General features: G+C 34.3%; 1 protein-coding gene across 2 annotated transcripts in view; it reads right to left on the bottom strand.

Moving 5' to 3' along the window:
• Positions 1–18,170, bottom strand: part of Klc (kinesin light chain) — a 261,355-nt gene that overhangs the window by 79,597 nt on the left and 163,588 nt on the right. For both annotated transcript variants that reach the window (XM_090399037.1, XM_090399036.1), the window contains exon 7: positions 10,935–11,036. In XM_090399037.1, coding sequence (XP_090255163.1) covers positions 10,935–11,036 — 102 coding nt within the window. The remainder of the gene's footprint in view (positions 1–10,934; positions 11,037–18,170) is intronic.

Genomic DNA, 18,170 nt, shown 5'->3' on the forward strand with positions numbered 1-18,170 from the left:
AAGTATGGATATGTATTCCTGACCATATGCCTGTTGAGTGTTTTTTTTTACCACTGTACTATCACTGCTTATTTCATTTAGCAATTTTTTGAAGTAATTACTCCATATTTCAAGGATATCTTTTTCTCCAGTTTTCATGTCACCTTTATCATCTCTAACTCGTTTTACAGCACTCTTTCCTCCATTTCTAAGCTTCTTCAACAACCTCCCGAATATTTTGCCACCTTCTTGATATTTATTTTCTATGTTCTTCCGAAAGTCCTCCCATGACTTTTGTTTAGCTAGTTTTACAAAGTGTTTAGATTTCTTACATTTGTCTCTGTATTCTCTAAGAGCAAAAGCCGATTTATTTGCCAGGAACTTTTGATATGCTTTATTCTTTTCCTTCACTGCCTCTTTAACTTGCTGTGTCCACCATGGAGTTCTGATTTTTCTATCCTTGCAGACAACCTCACTACATGCCTCTCTGATTGAATCAATCAGGGTTTTCTTCATGGCTTGCCACTGAATCTCCAAGGTTTTGTTCCTGTTCTCAAACTTTCATTTCTTCTCCGATAATCTTTGTGTGTTTTAGTCTACAGTTCGCATCTGAGAGCTGCTCAACTTTCATTCGCTTTAAAACTTTCTTATATGTAATTCAATTTTATCCTGCTCATGACTGAATAGTGATCACTTCCAATTTCAAATCTTCTGTACACGCTTATGTCCTGCACCAGGGAGAAAACATCGCTATCAACAATAACACAGTCAATGAGATTTTTCTTATTCCTTGCCTCTTCTCTCCATGTGAATTTGTGCACATTTTTATGTTGGAACATGGTGTTAATAATAATAAGTCCATGTCCTGAGCAGAAATTCAACAGTTATTTGCCATTATTATTAGCTTTGCTCTTTTCTCCAAATTTTCCCAAAATATTTTTGTATGTCTCACAATCATTTCCTACTCTGCTATTTAGATCCCCAACAAGGACCAACTTTTCCTTTTTCATTGTGTCAGCTGCTTTTTCTAAAGTCTCAAAAAATTCCTCCACTTCTACCTTAATAGAACCTTCTGTGGGACCATAGGCACAAATAAGTCTCATTGTCCAGTTTCCCATTCTCATATTTGGCCACATCACTTTACTTGAGACTGCCTGCCATTCAAGAAGCTTAGCCTCCTATTTAGTGTTGAATACTATGGCTACTCCTTCTTTTCCTTGATTGTCATTGCCTGAATATAACATTTTGTATTTATTGTTCAAAAAGATCTCACCAGTTTTTGTCTTTTTTGTTTCAGTCAACTCTATTATGTCGATCTGGTACTTATCTAATTCCTCAGCTAGCTCCATTTCTTTACCATTCAGACTTCTTATGTTGATAGTACTGATCTTTAACTCTGGGAATGTTGAGTTGGGGTGTGTTTTCTGAATCTCCAAGGTTTGATTCCTGTTCTCGAACTTTAATTTTTTCTTCAATAATCTTTGTGTATTTTAGTCTACAGTTCACATCTGAGAGCTGCTCAACTTTTATTCGCTTTAAAACTTTCTTACATGTTATTCTTTTCAATATGATATTCAATTTTATCCTGCTCAAAACTAAATGGCAATCACTTTCTATTTCAAATCTCCTATATAGTCTTGTCCTGAACCAACACAGATATAGCTATGAACAATAACATAGTCAATGAAATTGTCCTTATCTAGTAGGTACTTATAATTAGCTTTGCTCATTTCCCCAAACATTTCTATTATGTCTCTGTAATTCAGTTGCTCTTGAAATGTTTAAATATCTTTTTTTCCAGTATTTTTTAATTTAATAATCCTGATGATACCAAGATTAAAAATAAAATTGCATTGAAATGCATAGAGGTATATTTAGTTCTGCAAATTATTTGCAAAACTACACTTTTCATCCCACATACAGGCAAACTGGCCAGAATGCAATCAATTCAGAGGCAGAAATACTATCAGTAGGCAGCAGATGGCGTAGTGGATTGTGTGGTAGTGAGTGTTCTCCCGCAATGATTCCTGGATTGTGGAAGAGAACCTTGGTGAAGAATAAGCTGGATTCAGGACAAATAGAGGCTGTCAGGATCAGATTTTCACTTTACAACAAATTGTTGAGAAATCATGGGAACATAACAAAGATCTGTTTTAAGTTTTGTAGATCTGGAAGATGCATATGACAAGGTGCCAAAAGAAAAGCTATTCAAATCACTACCGTTGTATGGTAAGACAAGGAGTGATGAGAGCTTGGTCCACCTTTATCACGACTTGCCTCAGTCCTGAAAATACTTCAGGTGCAAACTTTGTTTGCTTACACTTGGATAAAGGATTAAACTAAATTTATTATTTCTATATGTCCAGTATTCATTTCATGCTGATTAGATCTCCAACAAGGACCCCACTTTTTCCTTTCTTTGTGTCAGCTGCCCTCTTTAACAGTTCATGAAATTCTTCCTTAGTAGAATCTGCTGTGGGAGCCTAGGCAAAAATAAGTTTATTCAATTCCCCATTTTGATGAGGAATTGGATAATAAGACTTATTTTTGGGCACAGACTTTATATGACATTGCCACTGAAGATTATTGTGTGTGTGTGTGTGTGTGTGTGTGTTTAGTGCTGAATATTATAGAACTCCTTTCCTTGATCATTATGCATGTATGACTCTAAACAAACATGCAATTTGTCATATAAAAAAATAAGATGAATAAGCCTTTACTTAAACAATAAATATCAGTTAAATTTTATTATTTAAAATATATGGATTAGAAAAAGAGGACTACAAGACTGGAACAAACAAATAGAAAATATAATAAAAACAAAAAAGGACAGTTACCAAAAATGGCTAAATTCCAAAACAATAGCAGCAGTAATAGAGTATAAAAGAAACAGTGCAATTGCAAAACAAGAAGTAAGTAAAAAAACATAGAGAGAGATGGAACAACTTTGTAATGAAACTAGAAAAGGATATATTTAAGCCACAACACAAAACCTATAAAGTAATAAAATGCATGAATAAAGAAATAAAAGAAAAGATAAAAATACAAACAATACATTTAGAAAAATGGGTGACCTATTTTCAAAATCTCTGGACAGGAAGATGTAACCTAAAAATAAGAGCAGAATTCACACATACATCTGGACTATGAAGTTAATTGTAAAAAAAAAAAAAAATCTTGTAAAGTTAATTGTAAAAAAAAGTAACTAAAGAAGATGAAAAATAGGAAAAGACCAGGAGAAGACAATATAAATATACAACTATACAAAAACGCTGGTGAAAAATTTAATGAAAGACTTCTGAAATTTTTTAATATGGTTTGGATGTCTGGAAAAACTCCTAACGCTTGGAAAAAAGCACTGGTTATCCCAACCTATAAAAATGGAAATAAAGACAATTGCAATAACTATAGGGGAATTAATCTGCTAAATATAGGATATAAAATATATACAGGAATGTTAAAAGGGTAGCTAAACAGTATTGTAGAGAACGAACTACTAGAAGAACAAAAACGGTTTCCAAAAAGGTCAATCCTGCATAGATCCGATTTTTACTCTAAATTTATTAATAGAAAAGAGAAGAAAATTTCAAAAAGAAACACACATGGCCTTTATTGATTATGGAAAAGCCTTTCACAAAATTAGTAGACAAAAACTGTTTAAAGTAATAACCGATTTAAATATACCAAACCAACTTTTACAATCTATTATATACAGGAAATAAAATAGCAGTCAAATTAGAACACATCTCAGAATGGTAAGATATATCAAGAGGGGTACGACAAGGATGTACTTTTCAATATATACACTCTCTGTCCAAAAAGAAACCAAACTTTTCGAAAATAAAAGAACCTTGTGGCACCACCTGTTGTATCTTTTTGTTGTCGAAAGTGGCAACCTGCATTAGTGTTGTGTACTGTTTATGACATTTGTTTCATTAGAAGTCGAGTTATTGTGACAAGAGTGACAGTGCGATTTGACGTATGGTCTGAAAATGAGTTTCAAACAGAGAGCTGCGATTGACTTTTGTTAAATTTGGTAAAAGTTTTACCGAAATGCATCAAATGCTTCAAAAAGCATACGGTAATGAGTGCTTATCCTGTACTCAACTTTACGAGTGGTTTAAGTGATTTCAAAGTAGTTGTGAGACACGTGAGGACGACGAAAAGTCAGGCTATCCAAAAACTGGACTGAGTGAAGTTAACATCCAAAAAATGCATGATTTCATCAAAGAAAATATGAAATCGTCCGTAAGATTGATTGAAGATGAATTAGGAATTCCAAAATCAACTGTGCACAACATTTTTATTGAGAGTTTGGGCCTTCGTAAATTGAATACATGATTTGTTTCACACAAGTTGACCGACAAAACCAAAAAAATGTATCGAATTGAACACTGCAAGAACCTCATTAAAACCGCTCGTAAGGACCCAAACTTCCTTGAAACGATTGTTACTGGTGATGAAAAATGTGGTGTTTTCAGTATGAGTCTGAAACAAAGCGCCAGAGTGATCGAAAAAAAGTCGCTTGGAGAAGTCAAAAGTAAAGACAATGCTGATTAGTTTCTACGATTCCAAGGGCATTATCCACAAACAATTCGTTCTGCCTGGTCAAATGGTCAATGGTGAGTTTTATTTCAAAGTTTTGAAGCAAATGATAACGAGAATTCATCATGTACAACATGAATATTGTGATGCAGGTAGCCAGTCACTTTTTCATGATAATGCAAGTCATCGTTCGAACATTATGAGGCAGTTTTTGAGCAAAAACCAAGTTTGTGTGTTGGATTACACACAGTATTCACCTGATTTAGCACCCTATGACTTCTTTCTCTTCCCCTGACTTCATTTGCCGATGAAAGGAAAGTGATACAACACCACCGAAAATGATCGAGCAGCAGTAACAACGACCCTCAACAGTATCCCATAAAACGTTATAAAAAACTCATTTAATGAATTAATTGACCATGCCAAATGCTGTATCGAAGCTAAGGAAGAGTATATTGACTGAAATAAATTATTTGAATATCAACATAAGAAGCCTGAATGGCAAAGAAATGGAGCTAGATGATGAATTAGATAGTACCAGAACTGGTGAGAACTTTCTGAGCAATAAATATAAAATGATATATTCAGGTAATGACAATCAAGGAATAGAAGGAGTAGCCATAGTATTCAACACTAAATACGAGGTTAATCTTCTTGAATGGCAGGCAGTGTCAAGTAGAGTGATGTGGGTAAATATAAGAATGGGGAACTGGACAATGAGACTTATTTGTGCCTATGGTCCCACAGAAGGTTCTACTAAGGTATTAGTGGAGGAATTTTTTGATGTTTTAGTAAAAGCAACTGACACAATGAAAAAGGAAAAGTTGGTCCTTGTTGGGATCTAAATAGCAGAGCAGGAAATGATTGTCAAACATACAAAAATATTTTAGGAAAATTTGGAGAAAAGAGCAAAGCTAATTATAATGGCAAATACCTGTTGCATTTCTGCTCAGGACATGGACTGGTTATTACTAACACCATGTTCCAACATAAAAATGTGCACAAATTCACATGGAGAGAAGAGGCAAGGAATAGGAAAAGTCTCATTGACTATGTTATTGTTGATAGTGATGTTTTCTCCCTTGTACAGAGGATTTGAAACTGGAAGTGATCACTATTTAGTCTTGTGCAGGATAAAATTGAATTTCATATTGAAAAGAATTACATGTAAGAAAGTTTTAAAGCGAATAAAAGTTGAGCAATTCTCAGATGCGAACTGTAGACTAAAATACACAAAGATTATCATAGAAAAAATGAAAGAGTTTGAGAACAGCAACCAAACCTTGGAGATTCAGTGGCAAGCCTTGAAGAAAATACTGATTGATTCAGACAGAGAGGCATTTGGTGAGGTTGTCTGCAAGGTTAGAAAAATAAGAACTCCATAGTTGACACAGGAATTTAAAGAGGCAGTGAAAGAAAAGAAGAAAGCATATCAAAAGTTCCTGGCAAATAAGTCAGCTTGTGCTCTTAGAGAATACAGAGACAAATGTAAGAAAGCTAAACACTGTGTAAAACTAGCTAAACAAAAGTCATGGGAGAACTTTGACAAGAACATAGAAAATAAATACCAAGAAGGTCGTAAGATATTCTGGAGGTTGTTGAAGATGCTTAGGAATGGAGGAAAGATTGCTGTAAAAGGAGTTAGAGATGATAAAGGTGACGTGAAAACGGGAGAAAATGATATCCTTGAAGTATGGAGTAATTACTTCAAAAAATTGCTAAATGAAACAAGCAGTGATAGTACAGCAGTAAAAAACACTCAACAGGCATGCAGTCAGGAATACATATCCATACCTTGAAGTAGAAAAAGCCATCAAAGGCTTGAAATGTTGAAAGGCAACAGGAGTAGATGATATTCGACCAGAAATGCTCAAGTATGGTGGTATGAAAGTCTTACAGTGGCTGCACTGCATAGTTCAGAAAGTCTGGATAGAGGGAGGAATTCCCGACGATTAAAGTACAGCTCTCATAGTACCCATATATAAAAAAGGAAATAAAACTGAATGTGAGAATTACAGAGGTATTTCCTCACTGAGTGTTCCTGGTAAGATTTATGCCAGTATACTTGAGAAACGGTTCAGAAGAATTGTGGAAGAAATGTTTGGTGAAGAATTGTGGAAGAAATGTTTGGTGAAGAACAAGCTGGATTCAGGTCAAATAGAGGCTGTCAGGATCTCCACTTTACGACAAATAGTTGAGAAAGCATGGGAATATAACAAAGATCTATATTTAAGTTTTGTCGATCTGGAAAAGGCATATGACAAGGTGCGAGAGAGAAGCTATTCAATACGCTACGGTTATATGTGCCAATGGGGCATTATATCAAGCAATACTTAGTCTTTATTTGAGTTGCAAGTTAGCAGTTAGAATTGAAGGAAGTACAGGAAGATGGTTTAATGTTAAATCTGGTGTCAGACAAGGATGTACATTATCCCCTCTGTTATTCATTATCTATATTGATCACATTTATAAAGGAAAGTGGTATTAAACATGATATCAAAATTGGAGATATTAACGTCAGCTCTTTGCTTTATGCAGATGATGTTATACTTCTAAATAAATCCAATGACTCTGCAAGAGATTCCCTGACTAAATTGAATAACTGTTGTAATAGATATGGTATGAAGGTCAGCAATTAAAAGACAAAGACAATGAAAATAGGCAGAATCGTTGAAAATGTCAACTGCATTGTGAATAGAGAACCTGTGGAACAAGTAAAACATTTCACCTATTTAGGCACGATTTTTAGTAAGATGGTAAATTAAATATGGAAATAGACAACAGAATCAACAAAGCTAGTATGGTAGGAAGTCAACTGAATAAATTCATATGAGAGAGAAATTAATCGGAACACTAAATTATCTGTATACAAGACAGTGTTCAAACCAGTTTTAACTTATGGATCTGAGAGCTGGGTCAGAAGTAAATCACTTGTCCAAAGACTAGAGACCTCAGATATGAGAGTCCTGAGAAAGATTAGAGGCGTAAACAGATGGCATCAATGGTAATATCATATTAAAAACGAGGATATTAGGAAAGAACTTGACATTGTCAGCATCCAGGAATGCATTAGCAGGGCTAATCTAAGGTGGTATGTCACTTAAACAGAATGGGCGAGGAAAGATTAGCAAAACAAGTGTTCTCTGCCAGGTTGGCAGGAAAACGACCCAGAGGAAGTCCAAGATATAGGTGGATTGATACCGTACAAAGTGCCTTAGACGATAGAAATATAAGATCTGATAATGTTGAAGTCTTGACAGGTAACAGACTGATTTGGAGGAAAATTGTAGATAGGAAGTTAGTAATGATGTAAATTTTTTATGTAGTACTATCATATCCTGTACACCCCTTGAGGGTACATGGCAGGAATTTGATGATGATTACTCACATAAATTAATTTAATTATCATCAGTCCTCCATGTAGTCAAAAACACTCATTGTGGGAGGTCCCACTGTCACACACATAATTCATCAAACTGGGCCTTAAACACATTTACAGTCTCTGCACATGCTACATAATTTCACATTTCAATTGCTCACTACCTCTCCATGAAAGAAACCTACTCCTCACTTCCATCTCCCCACATAATATAAAAAACTTCTTTCAAACTAGTTTGTGACTAAGAAACCTTAGTCAACTGTCTCCAGATTCTCTCTAAAATCTCTTCATCCTTCTGTAAACCAAGTGATAGAATATGTGTGCAGTAATCAACATGTGGTCTGATATAATGAAACCTTATGCAATATGTGTTCTAAATTTTAGGTCCTTATCCACTGTAACCTCCTAGATCTCTTAATTCATCCATTTCCTCTAAGATATTCCCACCAACTGTATAGTTTGCATCTCATATCTGTTTCTCAAATCCCTTACACTTTGCAACACAGAAATAGCAATCCCATTCCCCTGTTCACTCACCTACTCTATTCACATTGTCTTGTAAAGCTACAAGATGCTCTACTCACAGTTCTTCCTAACTTTGCATCATCTGCAAATAACTACATGTCCTCATTAAATCTCACCCCATATCATTGGGGCCATTCAAGTAATGGCCTCCAAAACAGATCCTTGAGGAACACTGCTAGTGACTTTCCTCTTCTGGGATATTGCTCTCTCATATACAACTTGCTGATACCTATTAGACAGCCAATCTCCAATACAAACACACCACATATTATAAAATCCCAATTTAATTATAAACTTGTAACATGGCAACCTATCAAAGGCCTTTGCAAAATTTAAATATACCACAATGTGTATACATCTTCCTTGTCCAATGTATTTGTCACCTTGTTGTAATAAGTAACTATATTACTACACCACAACTTTCTTTAGCAATCTTGGTAAAATTTTTGATTAGCAATGTAGGCATCTTTATTTCATCCTGAAAAATGGAATAAGAGCATAAGAATAAGGAGCAATGATACAGATACATAACAACTTATAGAAGAGCAGCACAGTCTAATTATAACTAAAGTGCTGCAAGGTAGAGTAACAACTTCTATTTAAGCTATTTTACATAAAGTAGTCCATATTTATTATTTGGAACATAATAACTTGTGTTAATTAATAAGCAAAACGTTAACACACTTAAAGAGGAATCCCAAGCAGAAGAAATCTCATTATTTAATTCTGTGGATTATTACTGGACTGATGGGTTAAAAAAATGGAATATAGGAATTTAAGACAAATTCATGTCTGCTCATGACAGTTCATCTGCAGAAGCATAGCAGCAACTAATGATCAGCTGATAAAAATATGCAGAGAAAAGTGGACTATAACTTCAAATTGAAATGAATAAATTATAGCATTCATGTGAACTTTCCTATATAAAATCCAAATCTTCAAATTGTTTTGTCTGCTGCTAAGTTATATTTACTTTGTACCATGTATATTAATGCATGACAACTTACACCAACTAGAAAAATCATTTATTATTAGCTGTACGTATATCATCATCATATTCCTGACATGTACTCTCAAGAGGTGTACAGGATATGATAGTGCTACATGAAAAACTTACATCATTACTAACTTCCTATCTACAAATTTGGCTTTTCTCTTCTCTCCATGTGAATTTGTGCACATTTTTATGTTGGAACATGGTGTTAGAAATAACCAGTCCATGTCCTGAGCAGAAATCCAACAGGTATTTGCCATTATTATTAGCTTTGCTCTTTTCTCCAAATTTTCGAAAAATATTTTTGTATGTCTGACAATCATTTCCTACTCTGCTGTTTAGATCCCCAACAAAAACCAACTTTTCCTTTTTCATTGTGTCAGTTACTTCTACCTTAGTAGAACCTTCTGTGGGACCATAGGTACAAATAAATCTCATTGTCCAATTCTCCATTTTGATATTTGCCCACATCACTCTTCTTGAGACTGCTTGCCATTCAAGAAGATTAGCCTCGTATTTAGTGTTGAATACTATGGCTACTCCATCTTTTCCTTGATTATCATTACCTGAATATAACATTTTGTACTTATTGCTCAGAAAGATCTCACTAGCTTTTGTCTTTTTTTTGTTTCAGTCACCGCTACTACGTTGATATGGCATTTATCCAATTACTCAGCTAGCTCCATTTCTTTGCCATTCAGGCTTCTTATGTCGATAGTACCAATCTTAAACTCTGGTGATGTTGAGAGTTAAGGTGTGTTTCTTGATTTGTTCCAGTAACTGACTCTGCTGTTCACCCTGGTGGTTCCCTGGCAAAAACAATGGGGGCCTTATTTAACCGGGCGACGCCCCAGCCGCCATGAAATTTTGTCATGTTGTACCATCTTTTTATATTTTGGTTTAAGCCAATGAGAATACAATTTGGTCGGCTAAATCCCAAATTGCCAGCCCATCCTTGTTTGTTCAGTATCCAGGTAGATACTTAATAGGGTGCACCACGAGAAGGTGAGGATTGGACATTAGGTCAGAAGTCCTGGTCAGTTCTCTGTATTCCTTTAAAGGCTATTTGGAGGTCTCCTCTCAGTTATACAGCTTTGACCCTTAAGCATCCCGCTGTATGTGTGTGTGTGTGTGTGTGTGTGTATATATATTTTCTTCTTTTTTTAAAAATAACTTATCACTATATAGCTGAATGATAAAATAGAAAAGACTATTTCTAAAAGGCACTACTAATTTCATCTTTCTAGAAGACATCATTGGGTGTATTACACAAGTGAAAAAAAAAAAAAAAATTAGAGATATATAAAAACATTACTTGAGTACATAATATATGATCTTTTTTGACCAATTCCAGTAACTGGAACAGAAAACCAAAACATGTATGCCTTAGAAATTTTATAATTTGCTCTATTTTATCATATAATAAAAAACTTACTTTCTTTAATTCTCCCATCAAAAGCTGTATATGCAAATTCGGATTGAATATTAAAAAAATCTAGAGAAGTCACTCACTTTTTCTCTGATTTCTAAAGCTCTTTTACAGAGGGGTTCAGCTTCTTTGTATTTTCCTCTTTTCCCATATAGCACAGCTAGGTTATTCAATGTGGCTGCCACCTAGAGGAAGTACAATGAAGTGTAATAAATTTAATGAGTTTTGTATACAACCTAATCAAAATAAAATTAAAAAAAAATCAGCTAACGCCTTTTTATTCCCGTATATGGGAATAGGTGGGGCCATTTAGCCCTATCTAACATTTGGAGACTGAGTGGGCAGTTCAATCTCCACTGGTACCCAATCAGAGATAGATGGCCCAAGGCTATCACTAATTAAGCAGTACGCATTGAAGAGAGACGGCTCAAATGTGCCACCATCTCGTGGTCCCTAACACAATATATTTAATGTCTGAAATAATGTGGGTTCTACGGTTGATTTTCTTGAGTTTATAGGACGAAAAACCCAAGTTTCGGGGAGGAAAAACTCACTTGTCCATGCCAGAGATCGACTAACTCGGGAACCGGTCGAAAAAAGGCTTAAAAAAATTTCCTCTAGTCGCCGACTAGACTCGATAAATAAAATTTAAAGCTGTTCCAAAAATCTATTATCTGAGATTACTTAAGGATTAAAGCAAGAAAACTAGAAGTAGACCTCCACACTCTCTGTAAAGAACAGAAGGAACTAACAAAGGCTTCTGACCAAATGTCCACTTCACAGCTTCTCGTGGTGTATCTCATTAGGTATCCCACCTGGATACTGAAAGAATAAGGATAAGCAATTTGGGACATAGCTAACTAAACTGAATTCTGTACTACTGGCTTCAATCAAAAAAAGAATGATAGTACAAAATGATGAAGTGCTGTAACAACTTGGGGATCACCTGTTAAATGGAGAGTCACTGCTGGGAAATCAGGGCAAAAAATAGCTATGGAACAAATTAAAACTTATTAGTAAAAATGAAGATAAACACCACATGAGAAGTCACTGGAAAATCAGTGGACCTCATGGAAGAATAAGAAAAGTATTATGTCAGAATCATTAGATGTTACCATGATGAAGACTAAAACAGATGACATGATGCTATACAATAAACATAAGGTATTATATATTCATTCAGTAGTGATCTGGTAAAGGAAGAAAACTTCTTGAATGGTAAACAATTTCAAGTAGAATGATGAATGAAAAAGTTCAGAATGGAAAATGAGATTTATTAGTACCTATGGTCCTACAGAAGCTTCTATTAAAGATGCAAAAAAAGTAGTAGTTTTGAGCGGGAAAAAATGAATATCATACTGAAGAGAAAAATATGTACAAATGTTTTAAAAATAATCAAAGACAAGTTGCTTTCAGAGGAGGCGAAATTATACAAATATTATTGAAGAAAAAACTAGACTTCAAAAATCAGAAGCGAACTGAATACTGTGACAAAATCTGAAGTCAAGAGTAAATAGTCTCACCTAGGAAGACATGTTAACAACTTATATGGGAAGATAGAAAACTCAGAACTTCACGGTGGCCTCAAGAAGTCAATTAAAACAGGAAATATCACAAGTTTCTGGAAAATAAGTCAGCAAGTGTTCTGAGAGAATATAGAGAAAAATGCAAGACAGCTGAGCTGTGTATAAAAGTACCTACACAAGTCAAGGAAAGACTGTGGTAAGAATACAGAAGATAAATATCATGAAGGCTATTGAAAAATCTCAGAAATGGAAAAATAGCACAAAAGGAATCAGATGCTAAAGGAGACATGAAAAATTGAAGATAAAGATATTTTGAAGGCTTATAGATCATTTAAGAAATACAAACAGTGACAGCATAGCGGTAGAAAATATTCAAGAGGAATACATATAATACTTGAGATAAAACATGGAAAGGCAGCTGGAGTAGAAGATATTTGACCAGAAATAACAAGAGAGTAAGAGGTATATAAAATATAGAGATATAAAAGTTTTATAGTGCCTGCAATGCATAATTCAAATGGCTGGTCAGAAAGTTGAATTTCAGAGGAATATGGGGGAAGGAGGTGGGTGAAGTACAGCTTTCATAATACCATCTATAAGAAGGGAAATATAAAAACTGAATGTGAGAATTTCAAAGGAGTTTTCTTACCGAAGGTCCCAGGCAAGATTTATGCAAGCATACTGGAGAAGAGGTTAAGAAAATTATGAGAGAGAAATTTAAGACAAGAACAAGTTAGAAGAAGAAAACAAATAGTTGTCAGAATCAGATTTTCACTTTAAGAAAAACTGTTGAAAAATCATGGAATATAATAAGGATCTGCATTTAAGTTTAGTAGTTTTGGAAAAAGCATGTGATAAGGTGCCAAAAGAAAATATATCTTCAAAACACTACAATTATATGTTTTAACTGGTGAATTATTCAAAGCAATTACAGCACTTAGTACTGAAGAAAAAGTTACCAGAAAGAAGGACAGATGTAAAGTAAGAGTACACGTTATCTCCACCATTATTCATAATCTACATGGATCATGTTATGAAGGAAAGTGGTATCAAACCTGATATCAAGAAGAGAAATAATTTAAAAAAAAAAAAAAAAAAATCAGCTAACGCCTTTTTATTCCCGTATATACGGGAGTAGGCGAGGCCATTTAGCCCTATCTAACTTTTGGAGACTGAGTGGGCAGTTCAATCTCCACTGGTACCCAATCAGAGACAGATGGCCCAAGGCTATCACTAATTAAGCGGTACGCAGTGAAGAGAGACGGCTCAAATGTGCCGCCATCTCGTGGTCTCTAACCCTAACACAATATATTTAATGTCTGAAATAATGTGGGTTCTACGGTCGATTTTCTTGAGTTTACAGGACGAAAAACCCGAGTTTCCGGGAGGAAAAACCTGCTTGCCCGTGCCAGAGATCGACTAACTCGGGAACCGGTCGAAAAAAGGCTTAGAAAAATTTCCTCTAGTCGCTAGAGAAATAATTATTTATTATAATTATTTGTAAATAATCCATTAATTGTAAGTATATATTTAATATATTTATATTGTATATATTTAATTTTTTTCTAATTTAGAAAATTTTTCTTTTTAACTTTTTTTTACAAATACTTTTATATCCCTGTAATGACCCTTTCACTCTAGAGTTGTAGAAAGAAAACAAAGTCTGCAGTTGTAATTCAATTCATGCTTCATGTAATTGGCCTTTTCATCTGTTCACTCTGATGATGTAATGAGCCGCAAAATATATAAGTATTTTTTATTAAATGCTTCATGTAATCTGCATGTATAGTAAGTTCATCATGTCTATGAATCACATTAGTATTAATAATTACAGTCTTCAGTTGTTTATATATATATATATATATATATATATATATATATATAAACAGCTGATTGCATATATATAACTTAAAATTATTATATAAATTGTGTTTACAATAAACAAGCTCATTAATTAAATTATAGACGTATGTATGCAAGTCAACTGTCAACACAGAATTGCATATGCTAGTGACAGGTTAGAATAACTAGCAATTTTCTTTTTAAACAAATTAAAATGTGTTCTAAAATATTTATTTTTATGTAGCTCAATATTACAGAAATATCAATATGTATAATCATTATGCTAATGCATGTTAAAGAAATAACTGATGAAAATAGATCTTAAATAATGCTATTTTTCCAAGTCATGGAATTTATCAATGAAGGAATTCTACCTGCTAAGTTGCAAATCTTCATTCAAAATTAGCCACAAAATTAGTTCTGGGTTTGAACTAGAAATTCAAATAAACTGAAACACATGCAGAAGTTTTATATTTCCTGCAATGAGTCATGACTATGAAGGTCTGGAAAAAAAAATACTATTTCTGCAAAGCTATAAAACAGTAAATTCGCACTTACTTACCGCTTCCTGTAGTTAGTTTAATATAGTGGAATCTCTCAGATACCACACTGTGTATACACAACTGAATGTTAGAGGTAGTTCACTTTACTTGGGAGTGCCAAAACTGACATCATTTTGTTAAAAATTAGTATGAGATCAACCTTTAGAAAGTCATCTTTTCAAGGACAATGAAAATTCTGGGAAAAAAAGTTCCCTCCCCCCTCATCATCAAATTCCTGCTATGTACAATCAAGGGGTGTACAGGATATGATAGTACTATATGAAAAATTAACATCATTACTAACTTACTATCAACAATTTTCCTCCAAATCAGTCTGTTACCTGTCAAGACTCCAACATCATCAGATCTTATATTTCTGTCTTCTAAGGCAGCGCTTCCCAAACTGTGGGCCGCGGCCCCCTTGGGGGCCATAGGTTTTGTTAAGGGGGGGCCATGAAATAATGAAAACAAATTTAAAATGTTTTAAGACTAAGTAGATTTTTTTTTTTACTTTAAAAGAAACGTATTTAACTTTTATTATTTATTTTTTTGTTATTTTTTATATTTTAATGGAAAAATTCACACATTGGTGTTGGTTCACAAACTTTGCTTCCTGTGTATTTCGGCACTTAATGAATATTAGTAAATATTGCTTATTCATATGTTTCATTTCAAAGCAGTGGTTAATTGTATTTACTTCGAATGCTCTCCAGGGAAGTTCCAAATCTTCCTGTCCCTTTCATCACGCGTTCGTAATCAGGGACTGCTGATATTGACTTTATATACATATAAAAACTCGTTTTATATTATCACTGTCATCCTAGCAAATTTTCTGTTACCAATAAATGTTTCGCATATACTTCACACATGAAAAAAAGCTTAAACAAGTTCATGTGGGGAGATAGTAACTCGCTTGCAGTGGTAAACAACAGCCCTCCCTAACAGCCACTATACTGCAGAGGCAATAAAAACAAGTACTTTTTATTATGCCAGTGAATAAGACATGAGGAGTCTGTGTAATATATTTCTCAACAAATAGTGCAATTAGAGACAACTGGAATAAAAACACACTAATTAATGAATCACATGTCCCCTCATACAGAAACTATGCTGTATAGACTGAAACAAAACCATATGTTGCATGGGCAAACACAGTAACTAACTAAAAACTATTGTTATTAATTAGATGTGTGTGCGTTCGATTTCCCAAGGCAGCAATAAAATTCAACCGAACGTGTTAAAATTCGTAAAAGTGTTAAAAATAAGTAATACATATATATAATGAATATTATGGCAGTTTCACATATGGAATTCGGTTGAAGAGAGTTAGCATTTCAACTCAATTGTCAGCTATGCTTTTATCTTTCGGTTGCGCGATCTTTTGTTAATACAGCACCAATCATATGCACGTGTTAATAACCTGCCTTTGCTGTCTGTTTCGCGTTAGGCTTAATTACCTTAAAGGGAGAAAAGTCGCAAAAGAGAAAAATGTTCCTGGTCCGGGGATTCCCTTATTCAGGTAATATTCACTAATTTCATGTTATCAGTCTGTGGTGTGCCAGTATCGGTAAGCGGTGATATTATTTGATCTATTTTACGTTAAAAAATTTAACCCTGAGATGGATAAGTGGCTGATAAAAAATAAAAAAAAAATTCCCGCGAACAATCAGAAACAGACTCAAAAAAAAGGACAGTATTTCATATTTTACCAGAACAGCCCGCATCGTCGTCAGAACCAAACGGTAAGAGGCAAAAATGTAATATATGCATTTGATTTTTGCAATATTCGCTGTGTATGTTTTGTATTGAATATAAATACAACAAATATTATAATAATATACCTCTCTATTACGAATTTTTTTCGAGGGGGCGGTGAAATATTTTCATTTTTGCAAAGGGGGCCCTGACATCTAGAAGTTTGGGAAGCACTGTTCTAAGGCACTTTTCATCTTAGATTAATCCACCTTTACTTGGTCTTTCTCTGGTCCTTTTTCCTTACAACTTGGCAGAGAACACTTGTTTTGCTAATCTTTCCTCTCCCATTCTATTTAAATGACCATACCACCAGAGATTAAGAGATTAGCTCTGCTAACACATTCCTGGATGGTGAAAATGTCAAGTTCTTGTCTAATATCCTTGTTTTTAATATGATATTGTCATTGATGCCATCTGTTCATGCCCCTAATCCTTCTCAGGTCTCTCATATCTTCGGTCTCTAGTCTGGTCTAGTGTTTTTCTTCTGACCCAACTTTCAGATCCATAAGTTAAAATTGGCTTGAATACTGTCTTGTATACAGCTAATTTAGTGTTTTGACTAATTTCTCTCTTATTCCATATGAATTTATTCAATTGACTTCTTACCATGCCAGTTTGTTGATTCTGTTGTCTATTTCCATATTTAATTTACAATCTTCACTAAAAATCATTCCCAAGTAGCTGAAATATTTTACTTGTTCTATAGGTTCTGCATTCACGATGTAGTTGGTATTTTCAATGCACATTTTCATTGTCTTTGTCTTGTTATTGGTGACCTTCATACCATATCTATTACAATTATTCAATTTAGTCAGGGAATCTTGCAGCACTTGTAGCAGATTTATTTAGATGTATAACATCATCCACATGAAGCAAAGAGCTAAGATTAACATTTCCAATTCTGATATCAGGTTTAATAAAACTTTCATTCATAATGTGAGCCATATAGATAATGAATAACAGAGAAGATAATGTGTATCCTTATCTGACACCAGATTTAACATTAAACCATTTTCCTATACTTCCTTCAATTCTAACTGCTGACTTACAATACAGATAAAGACTAAGTATCTCTTGATATAATGCCCCACTGACACCATACAACTTTAGAGTTCTGAATAGCTTTTCTCTTGGCACCTTGTCATATGCCTTTTCCAGATCTACAAAGCTCAAATACAGATCTTTGTTATATTTCCATGATTTCGCAACAATTTGTGGTAAAGTGAAGAGCTGATCCTATTTGGTCAATCCAGCTTGTTCATCACCAAGTTTTTCTTCTACAAACCTCAACTGTTTTTCAAGTATACTTGCATAAATCTTACTAGGAACACTCAGCAGAGAAATACCTCTGCAATTCTCACATTCAGTTTTATTTCCCTTCTTATATATGGGTACTGTGACAGCTGCACTCCAATCATCCCTGTGTCGAAGCCTTCTGAACTATGCACTGCAGCCACTGTAAGACTTTTATACCTCATACTTGAGCATTTCTGTAATAAATTTAGTTTAATCCTTTATCCAAGTGTAAGCAAACAAAGTTTGCACTTGAAATATCTTCAGGAGTGAGGCAACTCGTAGTGAAATTGACCAAGCTCTCATCACTCCTTGTCTCAGTATCTCCCATAATGCAAAACACATCTCCTTGTGGACATGT

This window comes from Typopeltis vanoorti, chromosome 10 (genome assembly GCF_054136105.1).
Source record: "Typopeltis vanoorti isolate ZY-2024b chromosome 10, IOZ_Tvanoo_1.0, whole genome shotgun sequence".
In the NCBI taxonomy this organism is placed as follows: Eukaryota; Metazoa; Arthropoda; class Arachnida; order Uropygi; family Thelyphonidae; genus Typopeltis; species Typopeltis vanoorti.